The following is a 20912-nucleotide window of genomic DNA, read 5'->3' on the forward strand; positions in this document are numbered from 1 at the left end:
TGCTTATATAGCACATATCACTGCCAAATGCGTCGCTATGCGCTTAATTGGATATTAATACAATTACTCTTGCAATGTGGGTGCTTCGTGGTCTAGTGGTTCTGACTCTCGCCTTTCAAACTGAGGGTCCTCGGTTTGAATCCCAGCCATGGCCTGTTTCCCTTCCGCAAGAAATTTATCCACACTGCTGCACTCGACCCAGGTGAGGTGAATGGATACCCGGCAGGATTATTTCCTTGCATGCACTGAGCTCTGGTGATGGTAGCTCGAGCTAAAGCCAGGGTAGTAATAGCAGCGCTTTGTATCTTCTGGCAAAGAGCGCTTTACAAATCCTGCTATTAATTTTTATTATCATTTTGTCAATGAGCAGTCATTTTCTCAATGAGTTGATTAAACAATCATTCACGCAATATCCAATCAAATAGACCTACTCAATCAGTCAAACAATCACTCACTCATCAATCAATAAGATGTCATCTGCTCATTCAAGTACTTAGTCAGTCAATCAGTCATACAATCATATAATAGGTCAAGCATGTAATCATTTATACTGAATCATTCAATCATACAATCATTCACTTATTCAGTTTACCAAATAATCATATATTCAATTAGTCAATCATGCAATCATTCACTTAGTCAGTTTACCAAATAATCATATATTCAATTAGTCAATCATGCAATCATTCACTTAGTCAGTTTACCAAATAATCATATATTCAATTAGTCAATCATGCAATCATTCACTTAGTCAGTCTACCAAATAATCATTTATTCAATTAGTCAACCATGCAATCATCTATTCCAGTCATTTCCTTAGTCAACTAACCAATTTAAAGAGTCACAAATAGTCAAAATTATTCTTAGCAGTTGGCCAGTCACACTGTGCTCAATCACACAAACAATTAACCCAATCAGTCAAAGGTTTCAGTTAGTCAGGTATTAACCAATAAACCAGAATTAGTCAATTGAGCACTCAACTTGTCAATGAGGCATTTAATCAGTCAATCAAGTACTCGTTAGTTTATCAATTACCCATTTAACCTATCAGAAATTAAAACAGCTACCTTGCAAGCCAACACATTAATACATAATTCATTTTTCTGTTCCTTATTCAAGTAAATAAAAAAAAGAGTAAAAAAACCAAGTAGGTAACAATGTATTGTTTTAGCCCCCCTCCCCTCATAAAACAAGATTTTGAAATAAACCATTTGACTTCATGAAACAGTTTATATTTAATGAATCAACCAACTAATCCATCAATCAAATTCATTCAATGATTCTGTCACTGAGTTCATAGTGAAGACAATTTTTGTTCAAATATACATGCAGTATATATGCAGTTAATTCTTTAAAAACATCTTTATTTTAATCTTCAGATCCATTAAATAATGACTGACAACAAAACCCAAAACGTTGATTTAGTTATAGCTGTGATCAATTCCCCCCAAATTTTACTGTATTTCTTGCATGTGAAAATTGATTGCATTTCACAGACAACATCATGGGCAAACAGATTTCTAAATTTGCACCTATTGCACTGATATCTTAACTGGTTCATAACTATTTTTTTGTGGTGTATGGTTCCTCTATTGGTGTCCACATAGCATTTCATTATATTTATAGATCACATTTCACTTATTTGCATTTCACTGATGACTATTGGTTTTATATGTTAGTCTAATACTAGTTATCTAGTGCTGAATTGTATGACTCCTAAATTATGCTCCTATTCTATTTTGCACTTTTTTACATTTTTATTACATTTGTAATTGTATAGTTGCCATTGTTCATGTTTTCTAATTTTTTGTGCTGTTTTCAGTTGAAGTTTACTGCTAAACTTTCCTCTTTCTTAAAAAAAGCAACAACAACAAACCAGCATATGTACTTGTAGTGATTTAATTTTCATAAAAATAGGTTAATTTCTTCGTTTTTTAAAGCTCCATGTTTTTAATGCTGTGTACATGTAGCTCCAATTTACACACAGTAATTCATTTACTTTCTAATCATCTTCTTTTTTATTAAATCTACCATCAACCTTGCCTTAGATGAATCTGTTGCATCTGAAAAGTTGATTTTGACTCAGAAAGAAATATTCAACTTTTTGGATGTTGAAATCAGTAAAATATTAAAGAACACAGATGAAGATTTCACTTCTGCAGGTTTGACTTGCACAAGGTTATTCATATTTTATTTATGTGTTACAAGCAAATTCTAGCAATAACTTACTGGTTTTTATGAGCGTCTTTAAACAACAGCTAATATTTCTGATTTTTTTTCTTCTTACAGAGAGAATGGGTTATCAAAGAGTGCGGAAATGCTCAACGTTCCTCCCCAAATGACTTACATGGATGATAATGGAGGGAGTGATGTTAGTATAGGTACAGGCAACTCTTATGAGGTTCTTAGTAACGGTTACAAATCGGTAAGTGAAACGTTTCTTTATTTTTTATGTATATTTTCATCACAGTGGCTCGTGTTCTTGATTGCATTCAGTTGAACCATGGTTCAAATCAGGAACCACATTTCACAAATAGGTATCATTTTTAAGTGTACTTTAATTTTGTTTCCATTTTGGGGTAATACTACAAATTGTGTAAAAAAAATTGTTTGGCAAAAATTAGACCATGTAGCCCAGCAATAATTTATCTCAACCATTATTTCTGTTAATAATCATAAAATAAATTTAAGTAAAATTCAACAAAAAATAACCACGAAATATGGACACTTTATGACAAATGTATCAGACCATAGTCTAACCACGACATCATTTCTATAAAGGTAATTTGTTTATAAATTCATCAAAGTCACTGCACCCCAATAAAAAAAATTAAGCAGCCAAAAAATTATTTTTGTTTATTATTGTCCTTTTGAAAAAAATGCTGCATGTATCTCAAATAAAAATTAAATTACTTGCTTTGATCATCTTTCAGCAAACCAATGGTGATGCCTTAGTAGTGATTCGTATGTTGCCTGACGATAGAGGGCGCTTTGGTTTCAACGTCAAGGGCGGGGCAGACCAGGGGGCACCTATCATTGTATCAAGAGTAGCACCAAACACACCGGTAAGTCATAATCTCTTTTGTTCTTAGCGTTTGTTAGCTTTCATCCTTCGCTTTTTATTTTAGAAATTTTATTTGATATATCATTCATTCTGGAGCCATAACACAAAGCTTAGCAATGATCGTAGAACAATTTTCTACGATTGATTACATTGACTACAATGTACAATCAATCATAAAAATTGAGCGTACGATTAATTGCTAACCTTTGTGTTACGGGACCCTTGACATAGTTCTGATATTTTGATTGTGAACATAAATTGATTCCCGCTATTTTTATGGGGGGGGGGTGTGATTAGGTGGCATCTAAATTGAACCTGAAAAATATTACACTATGCTGTTGGGTTTGCTCTTAATTGTCAATCTATCTGATTTAGGTAACATTAATTAGATGAAATTTGAGAGTCACTAGCGGAGATTACTGTCCGTTTTGGCAATTTGATTTTGTTTTCTGACATGATTAACTTGTTCTACAGAACCATTAGATCATTGTTTCTGATGTAGAAACAATAATTGCATTCTTATTAATCACTCCCTTGCAGCACCCCAAAAATGTGTAAACACCGAATTACCACAAAAATCCACCCTTTTCCCGGTCGACGTTTAAACGGTTTATTCAATCAGGATCCATTTCCTGGGCTTTAGTCCCACATGACAGCTTTATTGTGGTGTGAATCCCACTCTATATGGGAGTATTAATGTGACAAAAATAGTTAGTCTCCTGTGTCCTTCACATTTAGATTAATGAGGTAGAGATCAAAGAGAGGGGAGTTCTGCTCCCCATACTGTGTATTTGTCATTTTTTTTCCTTAAAAATAAATTCTTTGAACATGATGATGATGATAATGATGATGATGATCATGATGATCATCATCGTCATCATCATGATTATGATGTAATTGGAGATGATAATGTTGATGATGATGATGGTGATGATGATGATGATGATGATGATGATGATGAGCGTGATGATGATGATGATGATCGTGATGATGATGATGATAATTGTTACTGTTGATATTAATGGTAACACCCATAGGTACCTGACAGGACATGCGTCTGCTGGTAAAAGTCAAGCTGGTATATAACCAGTTGCATAGGAAACACTTCATGCCTTAGTTTATCAGGCAGAGTGGCTGAGCTTATAAATGACAAATAGTACTCTCGGCTCTTTTTATCAAAGTGAAGACAATGGCAGAGCGGGCATTAGAACCCACAACCTTCTGACTATGAGTCCAATGCTCTAACCACTAGTAGACCACACGACCAGATGATAATAATGTCAACAAAATAATAATTATACTAACAATACTAGGAATAAAATAATTTTAATTATAACAATAATAATAGTAATGTAAATAATATTAATAACAAACACATAACCTAAAACCACAATACATATCATGTCTGTTTTCTCCAGTTCAACAAAGTCAATATTCATTACGTTCTAGAACAGACCCTTTTCTTTTACAAGTCCCAAGAATGAACTCCAAGAAAGGTCAACAATGCATAGGTTTCACAGGTCCCAGTATTTGGAATAATCTCCCTATCAACATCCACTCATGTCCTTCACTGCAATTATTCAAAAACAAACTAAAGACCTATTTATTTTCTTTGTAATATCCATTTGATTAATATTGTTAGCACTTGGAGAGCAGAATATTCAACATAATTATAATATGATACTGTAGAGCGCTTTGAGCATGTTTAAGCGCTGGAAAAGCGCTATGTAAATATTAAATGTATGTATGTATAATTGATGTGAAGTCAGAAAGAAAGGGAGAGAGAGGGAAAAGAAGAAGAATTCATTATCAAATGAAATGAAATAAAGAAAATTATACTTTATTGGCAAGCATGTTAACAAAGGATACATTGATTTAGGTATCAAAACGAAAAAGACAAAGTAGCCTCACGATCTCCAGCATTTGTTGATACGACATCATCCCTCGTTGGATGAATCATAGTGGGGCTATCCTCTTTCAGGCAAATTGTTTGTTGACTCTCGTTGAGTGGAACAATTGCCGTGGCTCTCTCACTTACAAAGAAAGGAAATAGGATCATAGAGGCTCAGGGGAATTACCCTCTAATTCTTTCCCCTGCTTCCGACTATCCTCATGCACGATGTGTCATTTTTCCTTTTTCAACAAAAACAACGAGAGATCTGGATCCCGTTTCATACAGACTTGTTATAATAATAAAGGAATAGTTTCTGTAAGAAGTTTACTATCGGCCAATCAGAATGAAGGATTTCAGTAGCTTTTAACTGTTATTGCAAATCTGTTATTGGAGCAAGTTTTGTGAAATTAGCCCATGTGATGTTTGTTTGTGTGCGATACTCTTCGAATTGGCACTAAAATTAGACTCCTGGGGAGCATTTCATGAAACAATAGAGATTTTTGCATTGTTATAAGCGACTGAAATCCTTGCATCTGATTGGTTGATAGCAAATTAGTCAGTGAAAATCACTTACAAAACTTTTCATGAAGTGCTCCCATGTTGTTGGCTTTAAAAAACCGAGACATGAGATAGATTTATAGTAGATATTGTCTTAAAGTGATTTGAAACCTTGATTGTGATACACCTAAGAATAGGCATGCATTAAGATTTTGGAATCACTTTAAGTCAAGCCAGAAAAAACACAGAAATGCATATGTGGGACTATGTAGAATTTTTAGTTATTTCATTTAGTTTTGTCATGCTTTCAATGTTAAGGTATCTGGAGAACAGTCATCTGCAGTACGCCTTTTTAACAGAGCAGTTTTGTAGAATAACATTAAAAAACAACAACCATGATAATCCATTTCACTTTTCTTAGAAATAGGGGATATCCCTTTTTTTAATGTATCTAGAAATAAGTGTTATGAAGTATATGGAGTTGTTATATTGTCCGTAGTGCTTCAATGAGAAACCTCAGTTGCTAATGTAGGCCCCTGAGGCTGAGGGCCTATTTCTGTGAAGCAGCTTTGTCATACGTGATGTGATATGGGTGTAGAATGTTGAGATGCACCTAGTCTGCAGGCACAGACCCTCATTGGAACTTTGATCAACAAGTGTGCCTCCACGCAAAGACTAGCACATACAAAACTTGCTGTTCCAATACGCAAGAGAGCCTTCGGTACACAAGGCATGAGTGGGCTGCACATTCAGACCCTTAACTCAAGCGAAGGGTTTGCCCAGCAGACTAAGATGCACCAGTTAGAAAAAGCTATATGAAGTGTATAAACTTAATACGGATTGGGTAGGAGATGAAGGAGGAGAAGTACTTGGTATTCATTGCCCAGAATTAACATAGGTGGTTTCGAAAACCCATGGTTGAGTCCATGGTTTATGCAGATTTCCTGTATGAATTACGCTTAATTTAGTGCGTATTATTAGCGCGTGATTAAAAAATTCCAAACCTGATGCGCGCTTTTGTCAGAGTGCGCCAAATTGACTCCTGTTACCATGGTTATTAGATGGTTCATTTTGATTGATTGCTCTCAAAATATCTAGGTTGATATATCTGATTTAGGAAAGGTGACTTTCTGAAAAGATATGAAAATACCTATTAGAATTGACCGAAAATATTAATGTCATATTTGTGTAAACATTCAGAATAGATATTGTGGTGGGTTATTTTAAAGGGGGCTATTCATATTTGAAACTATATTTTTGTCCCTCTTTACAGGCCGACCTTTGCATACCCCGTTTAAATGAAGGTGACCAGATTCTTCAAATCAATGGCAAGGATGCATCTACATTCACCAATGAACATCTGGTCTCTACCATTCGAGCCTTAGGGGAGGCCAGGACCAAAGATCTTGTCCTCACAGTCAGACCAAACGGTGAGTTTACAAATGATTGTTGATTTCCTCCATACATTGTTGTTGGTCATGAAATAAATGATGAATATTGGAAAGTTCTACAAAGAACAGGAGTCTGTTTCATAAAGCTGTCAGTAAGTTAAGAGCGATTCTAAGAACAACTGGTAATCCTTTCTCACGTGCTAAACCATCGCCAATGAACATTTTGGTATATACTCGTTCTTAAAGTCGCTCTAAACTTACGAACAACTTTATGAAACACACACCAGGGGGGTGTTTCACAAAGATTTAAGTATGACTTAAGTCGCACTTAAATGTCGACGCGTACATGATATGCAACGCGCAATCTTATTGATCAATACGCAGTAGTGCGCGTCCTCTTGGCATGATCTGAGCAATGCTGTCTTGCCTTTTATACTACGTGCAACTAGACATTTAAGTGCAACTCTAAGTCATACTTAAATCTTTGTGAAACACCCCCCAGGAGTATAAAAAGGAAGAGGATGGGGAAGAATTAGTAGAATTATAAGGAGATGTATATTTTTTTCAAACAGGATTATCACACTGTAAAATCGCTGTTTAAAATTTTAAGCACGTTGTTTAAGCCCATCACTCTAACAACTACTGTTTAAACTTTTTTAACGTTTGGACTTTTTTAACAACTGTTTAAGCTTTTTAAACAAGTTGTTTAAAAAGTTTAAACAATTACAAAACAGTTTAGACAACCTATTGTTAGAGTAACAGGCTTAAACAACGTACTATTCTTTTTTACTGTGCATTATCATCGTCTCCTTATTATGAATGTCAAATAAAAGAAGTAGTGGAAGCATTATGGTGTAGTGGTTCTTACTCTTGCTTTTCAATCAGAAGGTCATGGGTTATAATCCTAATCCACTAATTTCCTTCAGAAAGAAAGTTATCCGCATTGGCTGCACTCGACCCAGGTGAAGTGAATGGGTACTTTTTTTTATTTTTTCCCCTTGAATGCTTTAGTACCTATATGGTGGCTCAGCTACAGCCGGTGTAACGATAATAATACCAAGTACTAAGTGTAGTATATGCATGTATTGGCTGTGATATATAAATGGACCTATTAATGGGTGCATCGTGGTCTAGTGGTTCTGACTCTCGCCTTTCAAACAGAGGGTCATGGGTTCGAAGCCTAGCCATGGCATGTTTTCCTTCAGCAAGAAATTTATCCACACTGCTGCACTCAACCCAGGTGAGATGAATGGGTACCCGGCAGGATTAATTCCTTGTATGCACTGAGCGCCGGTGATGGTAGCTCAAGCTAAAGCCGGGGTAATAATAGCAGCGCTTTGTATCCTCAGGCAAAATGCGCTTTATAATTCCAGCTATTATTATTATTATTTTTTTCACAGTTTATGTCGGTGAGGAGGTAGAAGAACCCGTCTTTCAGTACATCCCAGAGAGTCCGAGGGTAGTCAACGGAGAGATCGACTCCCTTACGGAGTCATTCATGCTCCTACAAGAAGGCCTTGATAGCGGCATGGCAATAGCACAATTTGATGTAAGTCCATAAACAAACATGATGCATTGGTATTGGTATTTATAATGGTATTGGTATTTATTTTCCATATCACAATGTTAAAAAACAATACAAGGTAAATGTATGTACATAATAAAATCAAAAGTATAGTGAGATGGCTGGATAAACCCACTCAGCTTTGTTAATATAACAAAACTGTTCTTCCCTGGGGTCCAGAGAATATGTATCAACAGTTACTGTACATAACATGACATAACAGTTACTGTACATGACATAAAATAGAATTATACATAAGAAATAATTGAGCTAAACAATAATGAAAAACAACAAAAAGAATACAAGAGAATACATCTTTACCCTAACGCGACCCCCCCCCCCCACCCACCCACTTGTCGCTAGTATTTCTTTTAAAGGTAAGGGCAAGACTGAGTTATCTGATTTGAATTTTTTTGAAAAGTAAATAGGCTATTTGATAATTTTATTGTACATGGTAGATCATTATATTCTTGTGATCCTCTATATAAGAACGTTCTTCGACAGCATTCTTGCATTCTTGTAGTGAGAACTTTATGTAATGCAAAATCAATGAATGACCATCTTATAGGCTCAAAAAAAGAAAATGTTAACTGCAACCTGACTGACATTAGTAATTCAAATTTGACTGCCCTCTACCCACCCCCCCAAAAAAAAAGAATAATTCAGTTAAAATTGTGGACCAATCCTAATTTGGTGCATTTATCAAGAAATGTTTAGTGCAAATTCAGTATAAATTGGTAAATGGCAGTAAAATATTGTCCAAATTCTAACCAAACGACACCTGTGCTTGAATAACTCACAATCTCCATACAAAAATCAATATGCCAATGTAAACACAGTTATTGAGAAAGTGTGTGAAGCAATTTTTGATCAATGTTGATTCTATCTGTTTTTAATAAATGCCTTTGTACGTCATACTTTATAGTTTGAATATACTTTAGATTCTTGTTTATCATTGCTGTGGTGTTCAAACCTTGCTTCTAGAAAAAAATAAACAATTTGAGGGCAGCTCAAAAAGCTGTATTATAGAAATATGGCAATGTTGGCCACCTCAGTTTGTTTGAAAAGAGTTTCCTAATTCCTGTAAATACACAATCTTTTTCTGAACTGTCCTCAAAATGTTTAGATTTGAGATACAAAATTTTGAAACCCCAGCAAAGTTATTATTTTTTTTAAATCTTAGTAATTAATGTTTTTGGCTGAGATATTAAGACCTTGGCTCTGACACAAAACGCCGTAATTAGCTAATTATACTCTCTGTTTCTTTTATTTTTCAGCAATTATATAGGAAAAAGCCTGGTATGACAATGGGGGCCTGCCGATTAGCGGAGAATGTTGCCAAAAACAGATATAGAGACATCGCGCCTTGTAAGTCACTGGTTTATATTTACATTTTTATTTCTCCGGCCACCATAGATGTGCACGGTTGACAGAGGCATTATATTTTCAGTTTGTCTGACAGTCTGTCTGTCTGTCCTTCCTGCTTTTGTTCTCATGATAACTTAAGGACCGTTTGACTTCAAACTTGGTCCAAGTATCAGTATAGGATTGGTGATATGAATATTTTGAGGGTTCATGAGGTCAAAGATCAAGGATCAACATAGTCAAAAAAGTATATTCTTGCAATAATTGCAAAATTGTTTGAGGGTTTAACTTTAAATTTGGTTCAAGTTGGGATGATGGTCTGATTAGATATGGGGATCATAAGGTCAAAGATCACAGAATTCATTATATAAACATTTTTTAAGCTCGATGTGTAGTATACTAACTGTCTTGCGATGGTGGAGGCATACATTTCTAACATCTGCAGTTGAGAATCCATCTCTTATGGGGTTTTTTCCAGTACATATCAGTTGATTTGAAGAGGATTTGGTGTCTTACAAATCAAACATGTTATTGTTCTTTAAATGTGTAAAAGAATGCTGTTTTTTATTATTTCTTGTAGCTTTATTCCTAGAGTAATATAGAAATCTCTCTATCCCCCTTCCACCTCTCTCTATCTTTTTTTCTATTATGCTTTTCACACTGCATTTCCTTAACCCCATACTATCTTTTTATTGATTCACACTGTCTTTCGTAACCCCATACTATCTGCTAAACTGTGGTTAATGCCTTAACCCCAGACTATCCCTCAGCTCATGAATATTGATGATTTTACCATACAGAATGTGATTAACGTGCAATTCAAATTCTGTGATTGGCTAATGCTTAGCCCCACTTTCCTTAGCCCTGTTTCGTTTTCACGCTGTGTCTCTTAGCACCGCAATTGTGATGCTAGCACCACAAAAAGCCGGCTAACCCTGCTTTTTGCAGGGCCAGATAGTACCATACTATTTACAGTGCTAGCCCACTTTGCTTAAACGTAGTGTAAAAACGAAGTGGGCTAAGCTTAACCCCAGGAAATTGGTGGGGCTAAGACCCCCCCTTAGCCCCACCAATTTCCGACAAAAAGTGCAGTGTGAAAAGCATATATCTGTCTCTTTGGGTCTCTCCTAGATGATGCAACAAGAGTCATATTACGGGAGGCAGACACGGGGGATTATATCAATGCCAATGTCATCAATGTAAGTGTAATATCATATTACTACTGAGTGTACTTCTGGGGAGCGTTTCATGAAAGGACTTGTCAGACGTTTTATCCGACAAGTCCCATTTTATCCGACATTTACCATAGTAACATTGCTTATCAGCCAATCGAAATCAAGGAAAGATGTCAGATCTGACAACATGTCGGACAAAAATGTTGATGAAACACTCCCCAGACCTTCCCTTGGCCTAGATTGCACACAATCCATAATAAACTGAGATTTTCAGTCAAATTGATTTTAGCTTTATGAAATGTGCATACATGATAAATATGATGGCAAACTGTATGTGTGGGTAAATGATTTCTTCTTCCTCCTCTTTGTTTTAATTATTGGTATGTTTTACATTACCCTTTTTATCGTAAATAATATGTATGGTTAAATACACAGTAATATGTTATTTATTGCATTCAGTGTGTGATATATGTGTACTTTTTGATTATGTAAATAATTACACTGTTTTAAGACATTTTTAATATTGTATATCCATGTGCAATTCAGTCTTTGTAACTGCGATGCATGATACAATAAAGACAATACAATATACAATAGATAGTTTACATAGAATGCAATCAACCTATTGAGGATTAATCAGCAAAATGACACATTAGATTGAATTCATGCATTTTCATAACTTGTTGTTTTTTGATAAATGATAATAATAATACAATTGTTAGTAAACACATAACTCTATAATGTCTCGTACCATATAAGTGTTGCTATATGTATTCTGTCAAACCACAAAGTAAGACAAAATCAAACAATAAAAACAAGCAAACCTATTTTGGTTATTTGTTTACCTGAATAATCATTCCTTCCTTCACAGATGGATATCCCCGGCCTTGATCTTGTTAATAAGTACATCGCCGCTCAGGGGCCTTTACCGAACACAGTCAACGATTTCTGGTACATGGTCTGGGAGCAAAGGTCAACACTCATTGTCATGCTTACGACTAATGTTGAGAGGGGGCGGGTAAGTACTATCATCGTTGGGGTCATGAACTTTTCATATGAGATGATTAATGGTATTCTTGTTAATGAAAAAAAATTAAAAGATGAAAAAAAATGAAAAAAGAAAAATTAGGAGGATTTGGAAATTGGTGTGTATGATACAAGCATGGATCCCAGGAAGCCTATCGATTTTGAGGTCAAAAGGTCAAGGTCACAGTGATATGTGCTCGCCTTAGCGACATGCTTGTTACTGTTTTCTCTCGTCTTTATCAGTTGTGGAAGAAAACAAAAGAGGCAATTTTGTTTACATAACATCAACATCTGTGTGGATATTTGTAACTGTAAACCTTCATTAAAGTTGATGGACTTGATTACCGAAATTGCAGCATCTTACTCAATGGCCCCCACCTGAAGCACAGGTCATCACTCTCCATCTTGTTGACCTTTAATGTTGGGAGGTAGGAGGGTATGTAGTCAGCACATTAAGTACTGTTATCGTCAGGGTCAGGAACTTTTGTCTTGGATGATTAGTGGGATTTCTGGTTTATGTTTGTGGGAGCAAAGTTCAACTCTTATTTTTATGGGCACTAATAATTTAGAGAGGGGAAGAGTAAGTAGTTTGCACATAGTCACTATTGCCATTGAGGTCATGATCTTTCATGTTGGATGATTAATCAGATTTTATAATTGCAAACGTGAACTGCGTGTATCTCTATGCTATCAAGACATTTTCATGATAATACATGGTGGTGTAAACTGGAGCCCTTTGGAATGCACCTAAAGCAAGCCAAAGAAAATAGGTCAGCTACTCGCCTGAGTATGAGGGATGTAGGCCTATTACAACTTTTTCTGATTTTTTTATAATATCTAGTGTCAGCGAATTATATGCCAAACTGATATGAATGTACATAGAAAGTAATCTCTTAAATCTATTCATGCCTCTCTAATTGTCTGTAGGTCAAATGTCACAAGTACTGGCCAGACCTTGACGATAGGCTCAAGTTTGGTCCTGACCTTGAGGTCAGATGCACAAGATGTGATGAGTCCCCATCATTTGCCTACAGGGATTTTATCATCTGCAATACAGCTGTAAGCCATGATGATGGTGGTGGTTGTGATGATGATGATGATGATGATGATGATGATGATGGTGATGATGATGATGGTGATGATTATAATGATGGTGATTATGATGGTGATCATGATGATGGTGATCATGATGATGGTGATCATGATGATGATGGTGATGATTATAGTGATGGTGATGATGATTATGATGGTGATGGTGATCATGATGATGATCATGATCATCATGATGATGATCATGATGATGATCATGATGATGATCATGATGATGATCATGATGATCATGATGATCATCATGATCATGATGATGATCATGATGATGATCATGATGATGATGATCATGATGATGATGACTATGATGGTGATGATTATAATGATGGTGATTACAATGGTGATGGTGATCATGATGATGGTGATGATGATGATGATGATGATGATGATGATGATGATGATGGTGGTGATGATGATGGCAATGGTGATGATGACGATTATGATGATGGCAATGGTGATGATGACAATTATAATGGTGGTGATGACGATGTTTATGATAATGAAGAAAAAAATGATGATCATTAGGAGGAGTAAATTCATGAAAACGGTGGTGATTATAATAATAACAGTGATCACTACGATAAAGTTTGCGATGACGATCACTTCCTCACATACAGTATCATTTCGTTGTTTTTTAGACTAAAGAAGAGAGGATAGTCCTTCAAATGCAGTACGTAGCCTGGCCTGACCATGGAGTGCCTGACGATTCATCAGATTTCTTAGACTTTGTTTTTAGAGTACGACAATGCCGAGTAGGAATGGACGTGCCAACTATTGTTCATTGCAGGTACATATTACGATTCTTTGGCTTGTCCTTTCAGCAGGGCAGTGTCGATTGGGAATGGTCATGACACTTCTTTTAAGTTCTTTAGAATTCTTACATTTCTTCTAAGAGTACAGTATGGTCATGTAGGAATTTATACATTGATCATAATCTTCTGTGGGTATAACTATCAATTAGTATCAAATAATGTATGATCAGTTTTTTATTTTATTTTTTTATTAATTAGCATTGATATGTATATTCTTATATATTGTCGTTGTGTTATAATTTGTATTTTCCCCTTTTATGTTCAATGTTTATATCTGGTATTCAGTATTGATTACATCATGTATTTTACAATACCATATATATATTCAGTTTCCAGATTTTATAAAGGTGGCAGCGTTAATTAGGCTTTCCCTTTCTAGTTGCCTCCTCATTCATTTATAAATCATGTACACTCTTTTCTTTTATTCAACTGTTTCCCAGATTTTATCATTGTAATATCTGCAATTTTCCCATGTAATTTATGTAAACTTTGTATGTGCCTTGTATTTGTTTTTATGATGAATGGAATAAATGCTATCAAAATCAATTCTTTAGATAAAAGATGTGTTCTCATTGCATTGCAATGTCTGTTGAGAATAGATGTTCCAAACATTTGACATTGATATGAAGAATGAGTCTTCCTCAAAGTTTGTAAGTTTCAAATAAAGGGCATTCTATTTACCTTGAAGCTTCTACCTAGTTTCAAAAAATCCTATTAGCTGTCTGTGTTGAAGCTATGTCTTCAGTCACATTTCCGCTATGGCGGCTGTACGGTGAGTTGAAAACAGCCATTTTTATTCATTTATATTCAAATCGCCTATTTGAAGCTGGTGCAAAAAATGTTAAAACGGCTGTTTTCGTCTCACGGTACGGCCGCCTTAGGGGAAATGTGACTACGTCGACAGACAGTATTAGTTTTGGATTGTGAATAATGACTATAAGTCTGTAGGTCTTATTTAAGATAACACCATGCAAGTGCATATTTGTTTATTTATTACTTAAAATCATTTATTTGATTTTTGCTATTTTCATAGTGCTGGTATTGGAAGGACGGGAGTATTGATTACCATGGAAACAGCAATGTGCCTGATAGAAGCCAACGAGCCCGTGTACCCTCTTGACATCGTAAGGACGATGAGAGACCAACGGCCGATGCTCATCCAGACCGCTGCTCAGTACAAGTTTGTTTGTGAAGCCATTATCAGAGTCTATATGGGTAGGTCTGCTTGTGTCCAACTTAGGAGTCCTGTTTAACAAAACATATATAGTGCTGACTATAAACTTACTGAAGCATTTTGCCTTATCGTCTGCAAGTGTGGACTTGGAGTCAAAATTTCCTTCTTATTTATTGAAAGAAAAATGAGGACTTTGGTCCCAAAGTCTGTAAATGTACAGTTAGACATAACACAGTTACGATGCTAATATGTCAATTTATTATTTAAATTTGTAGTTCATCTTCTGTTCTTTATGTTGTTTTCATGAAAACTTTATTTTAGATCCTCGTATGTGGAATCTTAATGACATGATTTGTCTCTGGTTTCTACTTAATATGAAAATTCATAATGCTCTTTATCTTCGTGACAAGAGCGATTTGAGAAGGGAAGTAAGCAGGGTTCCCACGGTCATGGAAAATCCTGGAAAAATTTGTGGTCCTGGAAAGTCAGGGAATTTGGAAAATTTGTGAAAATTCATGGAAAAGTCATGGAATTGCATTTACCTCGTGGCTATGGCAGCTTTCCGTTTTGTCGCGTCTCACAAAGTTCTCTCATACTTAATTATCAAACTCTGCTTTGTCTGATTTTGGAAACCGTGCCAGAAAGCAAGTCATGAAAAGCAGCAATTTAGTCATGGAAAAGTCATCGAATTCTTTTTTCAAATTTCTGTGGGAACCCTGAGTTAGATTAGAGAAAAATGGGGATTGGATGTATAAAGCGGCTGATTATTTTATGGAATTGCCCTTGTGAATGATTAAGTTCAAATTAATTAACCATTTTCTCTCTCCCACGCTCCCTCTTTCTCTTCCCCCATCCCTCTCAGATGGTATTGTAAAGCCTTTAGAGGATCAGAGATCGTGAGGGAACTTGAAACATCAAAGTCTTCCATCTAAGTAAAGTCATCTTATTGCCAGATCTTTTTACATCAGCTAACGACAACAAATTGTCAAATGTTATCCCCGTCCTCTTCTGTAATCTAGAAGTGCAACCAAGCAACCAGACGAAAGCATCACATGGTGTTAGCAACGTTACGTGACAGACAGTGATAGACTATATCTCTCTAAGTTGTGTAGTGCTAGCATTGTGTTGTTTTTTACATTGCATCAAAGTTATGCAAGCGTTACAATGTTATGTACGTGACATTGTGTCACACAATCGTTATGACGCGTGTTACATTATGCTATCGTGACAATGTTACACTACATGTTACATTTGCATTGCAACTTGTGTAACATTTACACTTTGTTATGCTATCATTAATATGTGTTACATTATGTAACAGTGTGTCTGCACGCACATTCTGTTAGTGCTACATGATAACACGTCACAACCGTGTTCGTTACTTGGCATTGATACCATGTGTGTTGCGTTAGATAGGTGTTATGCCGTGCTACAAGAGAAAGGATTGAAAAGATATTTGAGATGAGATTTGAAAAAATATAAATTTTGTATGAAATCTCGAGGCCTGGTGCTCTATATTTTGATTTGTTTTTGTATTAGATTATTTTTGCGAAAGATGAAAACCCTGTCTGTATGTACATGTATATGATGTATGTAATATGCTTCGGCAATTATCGTCAAGGCATCCACGTTTGATTAGCTTTCATATTGAAGCACCTCAATGAAATACTTGTATGTAGCTGATTTTGTACCCGTAACTTTCATTTAAAGCCAGCAAATGCACTCTGATGCATCAAGTATTATTAGACGTGGATAAATTAAGTCACCCTGTTCTTTCAAATAGAGATATTTTGACACCATGCATAATTATATCTTTCACTTAAGCAAGATATCTATTTAAAACCAAGATTTATATCTAACTGCTTATTATTGTAACTATTGTTTCCTAACCCTCAGAGGGCAAAGAAAGCATAAAATCAATTGCACATACTTGTCTTACTGGTTCCAGAAATCATAATGATTAGTTCATTTCAGCATTTATCTTTAAAAGTATATGATTAATATTAAAAAAAATAATAATAGGCATTTGTATAGCGCCATCTATCTATAAATATTATATTCCGAGGCGCGTTGTTATTATTATTATTACCCCGGCTTTAGCTCGAGCTGCCTTTCAGCGCTCATGCATTCAAGGAATTAATCCTGCCGGGTACCCATTCACCTCACCTGGGTCGAGTGCAGCACGATGTGGATAAATTTCTTGCTGAAGGAAATTACGCCATGGCTGGGATTTTTTTATTAAAAAATTTTACCAATGGACTATGTTTTCAAAATTTTCAACTCATTGACAAAAACACATATTTCTTTCTTGCAAATAAGATCACTTGTTCGAAATCTAGCTCTCTCTATATATTTTATCATTACCTCAAACGTGCTATCTCTATATTACTCTCTCATACTCCATGTTCTGTCAACCTCTCTCTCTCCTCTGTTTATCTTTAGTATTTTTCCCCTTTCTAAATGTCCCATTTTACTCAAATTCTCAGCCAAAGATACAAGGAAAAAAAAAATCCATTTGTTGATTTGTACATTTCAGTTTTGTATATTATAGTGTATATGAGTTCACTGATGCAAAATGATATAATGTATTCGTTTATTTATCTGATACTTCTCCCTAAATCTGGGGAGATTTGACAAAAATGGGTCAAATTATATTTATGGCATCTTCCGATCAGCATTTGTATTCCAAGCAAAAGGATCATCATTGAATATGTTCCTTTGTGTTATTTTTGCTTTAGACAAAGAAGTTGTATATGTACATTTGATAAAGAAGGTCATATTTTTGTACATCATTCTTATCCCCATTTAATGAATAATCAATTTTTTCAGTCCTTCGTCCAATTCATAATGGAACGACATGGGTTTCTGTAAACCATTTATTTAATCATTAGGATACTGTAGTGCAATGTGTATTTTACTTTTCTTTATAACATGATAGTATGCTGTGTATTTCATCAACATCATATTTTAAAATTTTGTTTCAAGACAGGAAATTCTTAAGAATGTATTTTTGTGATTATCATTGGTTTTTATGTTCTCTTTGTACATGTATGCTGGGAAGTGATACTATCGCATTTGTGCAGTTGTGAAATCTGTAACTTATTCAGCCAATCATGTAATCACTTCAGGATCATTTTTTTTCATATTTTGCCATTTAGTTGCAAAGTGATGACTTTTATATGTGTACATGTACATCCAGTATGTACGGTGTTAGAATCAACATTTATTTTCAATTTCATAAACAGCAATTATGTTTGCCGCAAATAAGGGGTCAAAACTGAAACAGATAACAGTAAAAGGTATGTGCAGTTTTGGTGAATAATTTATAATAAGTACTCATTGAAGGGTTTTGAAACATAAATTTTAAAGTATGTTTTAATATTTTGGAAGGAACTAAGAGTGCTTTTCATGCTAAGCATGAAAATGTATCAGTATACGAACATTTTACCTTAGGAATATGAGATTTGACAAGTTTAAAGTCTTATGCATTCCTGTGCAAATTTGATTTGCTACTTAATTAACATTAACTTGATAGGATCAAGACTCATAAATAGCTTGAATGAAGTTTGATTTTACTTGGACCAAATTGTATCATCCCATATTTGCCCCTACCCCCTTAACTTCAAGTTAATTGTTTTTGTCCTGCTTTGTATAAGATTATTTGTGTATCAAGGTTCTTTGTATAAGGTCCTTGTATATCAAAGGTTCTTTATATAAGGTCCTTGTTTCATAAGATCTTTTGTATAAGGTCCTTTGTATAAGGTCCCTGTATATCAAGGCTCTTGTTATAAAGTCCTTGTTTTATAAGATCATTTGTATATCAAGGTCCTTTATATAAGGTCCTTTTGATGTCAAGGTTCTTTGTATAAGTTCATTTTTATATATCAAAGTCCTTTGTAAAATGTCCTTTGGTTCGAAAGGTTCTTTGTACCATAAATGTTCTTATGTTATAGGATTAATATTACTTCACCAAGGAGGTGTTTCACAAACCTGTTTGTGAAGTTACAAATTAATATACATATGAATGGAATGTTGCAAACCAAATGGGTTTCCTAATTAATTCATAGGCAAACTTTTCACTAAAAATGTGTGGATTAAAACATGTATCTTACTGCATCGTTTCTTATGGTAGTTATGACCTTTTGATACATATTTACACTATAGTTGGTTCTTAACATTCCTACATTTCTATAAACACATTTTGATACTCCCGTACCCCTAACAATCAAAATACCTTGTTCATCTTGCCTTTAAACGTTTTGTAGCAGTTTTTAGTAACCGCAAACTGACAGGATTTGTCATGAGAGCTCATGGTAGTTCAATGATATTTTTTACATTTCAAGATATATGGTGTGTGCTTTATATGGATAAGGACTCTTCGGCTCAATTTTACAAAGGTGGTTTTGAAAACCCACGGTCGAGTCCATGGTTTGTGCAGATTTCCTGTATAAATTAAGCTTAATTTAGCGCGTGTATGAAAAATTCCAATGCTAATGTGCGCTTTTGTCACATGCGCCAAATTGACGCCTGTCGCCGTGGTTATCAATGCTATTTTATTCATGAGTCTACTGTTTTTGTTCACGAGTCCATTTTTCAAACAGTGGACTCATTAATAAAATAGCGTATCTAACCATGGTAACAGGCGTCAATTTGGCTCACTGTGACAAAAGCGTGCATCAGCAGTGGACATATTTTATACTAGCGCACGATACGCGCTAAATTAAGCTTAATTCATACAGGAAATCTGCATAAACCATGGACTCAACCATGGGTTTTCAAAACCACCTTTGTGCATTCGGGCCTTTATCTTTATTTTTTTTAGAATGTAGTTATAATTAGTGAGTTTTTCAAAGTTTGTGATAATGAGAGCTGCATATCAAAAACAATATTTGTGATGAAGAAAATGATGTCATGATTGTCAAAGTAGACTGAAATCACTCCATCTCACCATCCTCGTGATTAAGTTTCTTATTTATTTACCTTAGGGTATTCCATAAAAAATATGTGGGCCTCTATGGTTGCACCAAAAGGTCGAGACCTCCCAATCAAATAGAGAAAAAGCAAACCAGCATAATGCTGAAAATTTCATCAAAATCGGATGCAAAATAAGAAAGTTACGACATTTTAAAGTTTCAGTTATTTTGCACAAAAACAGTTATATGCACAACTTAGTGATATGCAAGTGAGAGAGTCGTAGTTCCTCACTCACTATTTTTTTTGTTTTTTAATTGTCTGAACTATACAATATTTCAATTTTTACAGATATGACTAAAAGGACCAACTTGACTGAACCATTACATGTTATAACAATGGTAATACCACATGTTCAGGGAGGAATGAAACTTTGTTTCACAGCACAATACAGAGAAAATTAGAATATTTTATATTTCATATTATAGAATACAAAAGAAACAATGAGTGGATGACTTCATCAGTTCCCTCACTTGCATACGACCTGGATGTGCATTTGACTGTTTAGTGAAATTAATCAAAACTTAAAAATGTCATAATTTCCTTATTTTACATCCGAATTTGATTGAATTTTCAGATTTCTTTGGTTGTTGGATTTTTCTCTTTTTATTTGAATCAACTTTATGTTGGGGCACTTGACCTTTAAACTCCTAGTGGGTGATTTATAAAGCTGTTATAAGTTACAAGCAACTTTATGAATGACTGGTGATCCTCTATTGTGGTAAACAATATGTTCATTGGTGTTGCTCTAGTCTCTAAGAAATGATTACCAGTCATACATTCATATAGTTATACATATTTCACCCCTAGCTCCCTTTTTTTCCTGGCATGTGAAATGGTCCTGTATTTAAATGCCAAGTTCAGCCACTGA

At 34.9% G+C, this 20912-nt stretch overlaps 1 protein-coding gene across 2 annotated transcripts in view; it reads left to right on the forward strand.

Moving 5' to 3' along the window:
• The window catches only part of LOC121426201 (tyrosine-protein phosphatase non-receptor type 4-like), a 118666-nt gene extending 101585 nt beyond the window's left edge, over positions 1 to 17081 (forward strand). For both annotated transcript variants that reach the window (XM_041622412.1, XM_041622413.1), the window contains 11 exons: positions 2290 to 2425; positions 2934 to 3065; positions 6730 to 6886; positions 8248 to 8396; positions 9689 to 9779; positions 10908 to 10975; positions 11823 to 11969; positions 12905 to 13036; positions 13723 to 13871; positions 14930 to 15111; positions 15933 to 17081. In XM_041622412.1, coding sequence (XP_041478346.1) covers positions 2290 to 2425; positions 2934 to 3065; positions 6730 to 6886; positions 8248 to 8396; positions 9689 to 9779; positions 10908 to 10975; positions 11823 to 11969; positions 12905 to 13036; positions 13723 to 13871; positions 14930 to 15111; positions 15933 to 15970 — 1381 coding nt within the window. In that variant the 3' untranslated portion in view covers positions 15971 to 17081. The remainder of the gene's footprint in view (positions 1 to 2289; positions 2426 to 2933; positions 3066 to 6729; positions 6887 to 8247; positions 8397 to 9688; positions 9780 to 10907; positions 10976 to 11822; positions 11970 to 12904; positions 13037 to 13722; positions 13872 to 14929; positions 15112 to 15932) is intronic.
• Positions 17082 to 20912: the final 3831 nt, after the last annotated feature.

Source organism: Lytechinus variegatus, chromosome 13 (assembly GCF_018143015.1).
Source record: "Lytechinus variegatus isolate NC3 chromosome 13, Lvar_3.0, whole genome shotgun sequence".
NCBI classification, from domain to species: Eukaryota; Metazoa; Echinodermata; class Echinoidea; order Temnopleuroida; family Toxopneustidae; genus Lytechinus; species Lytechinus variegatus.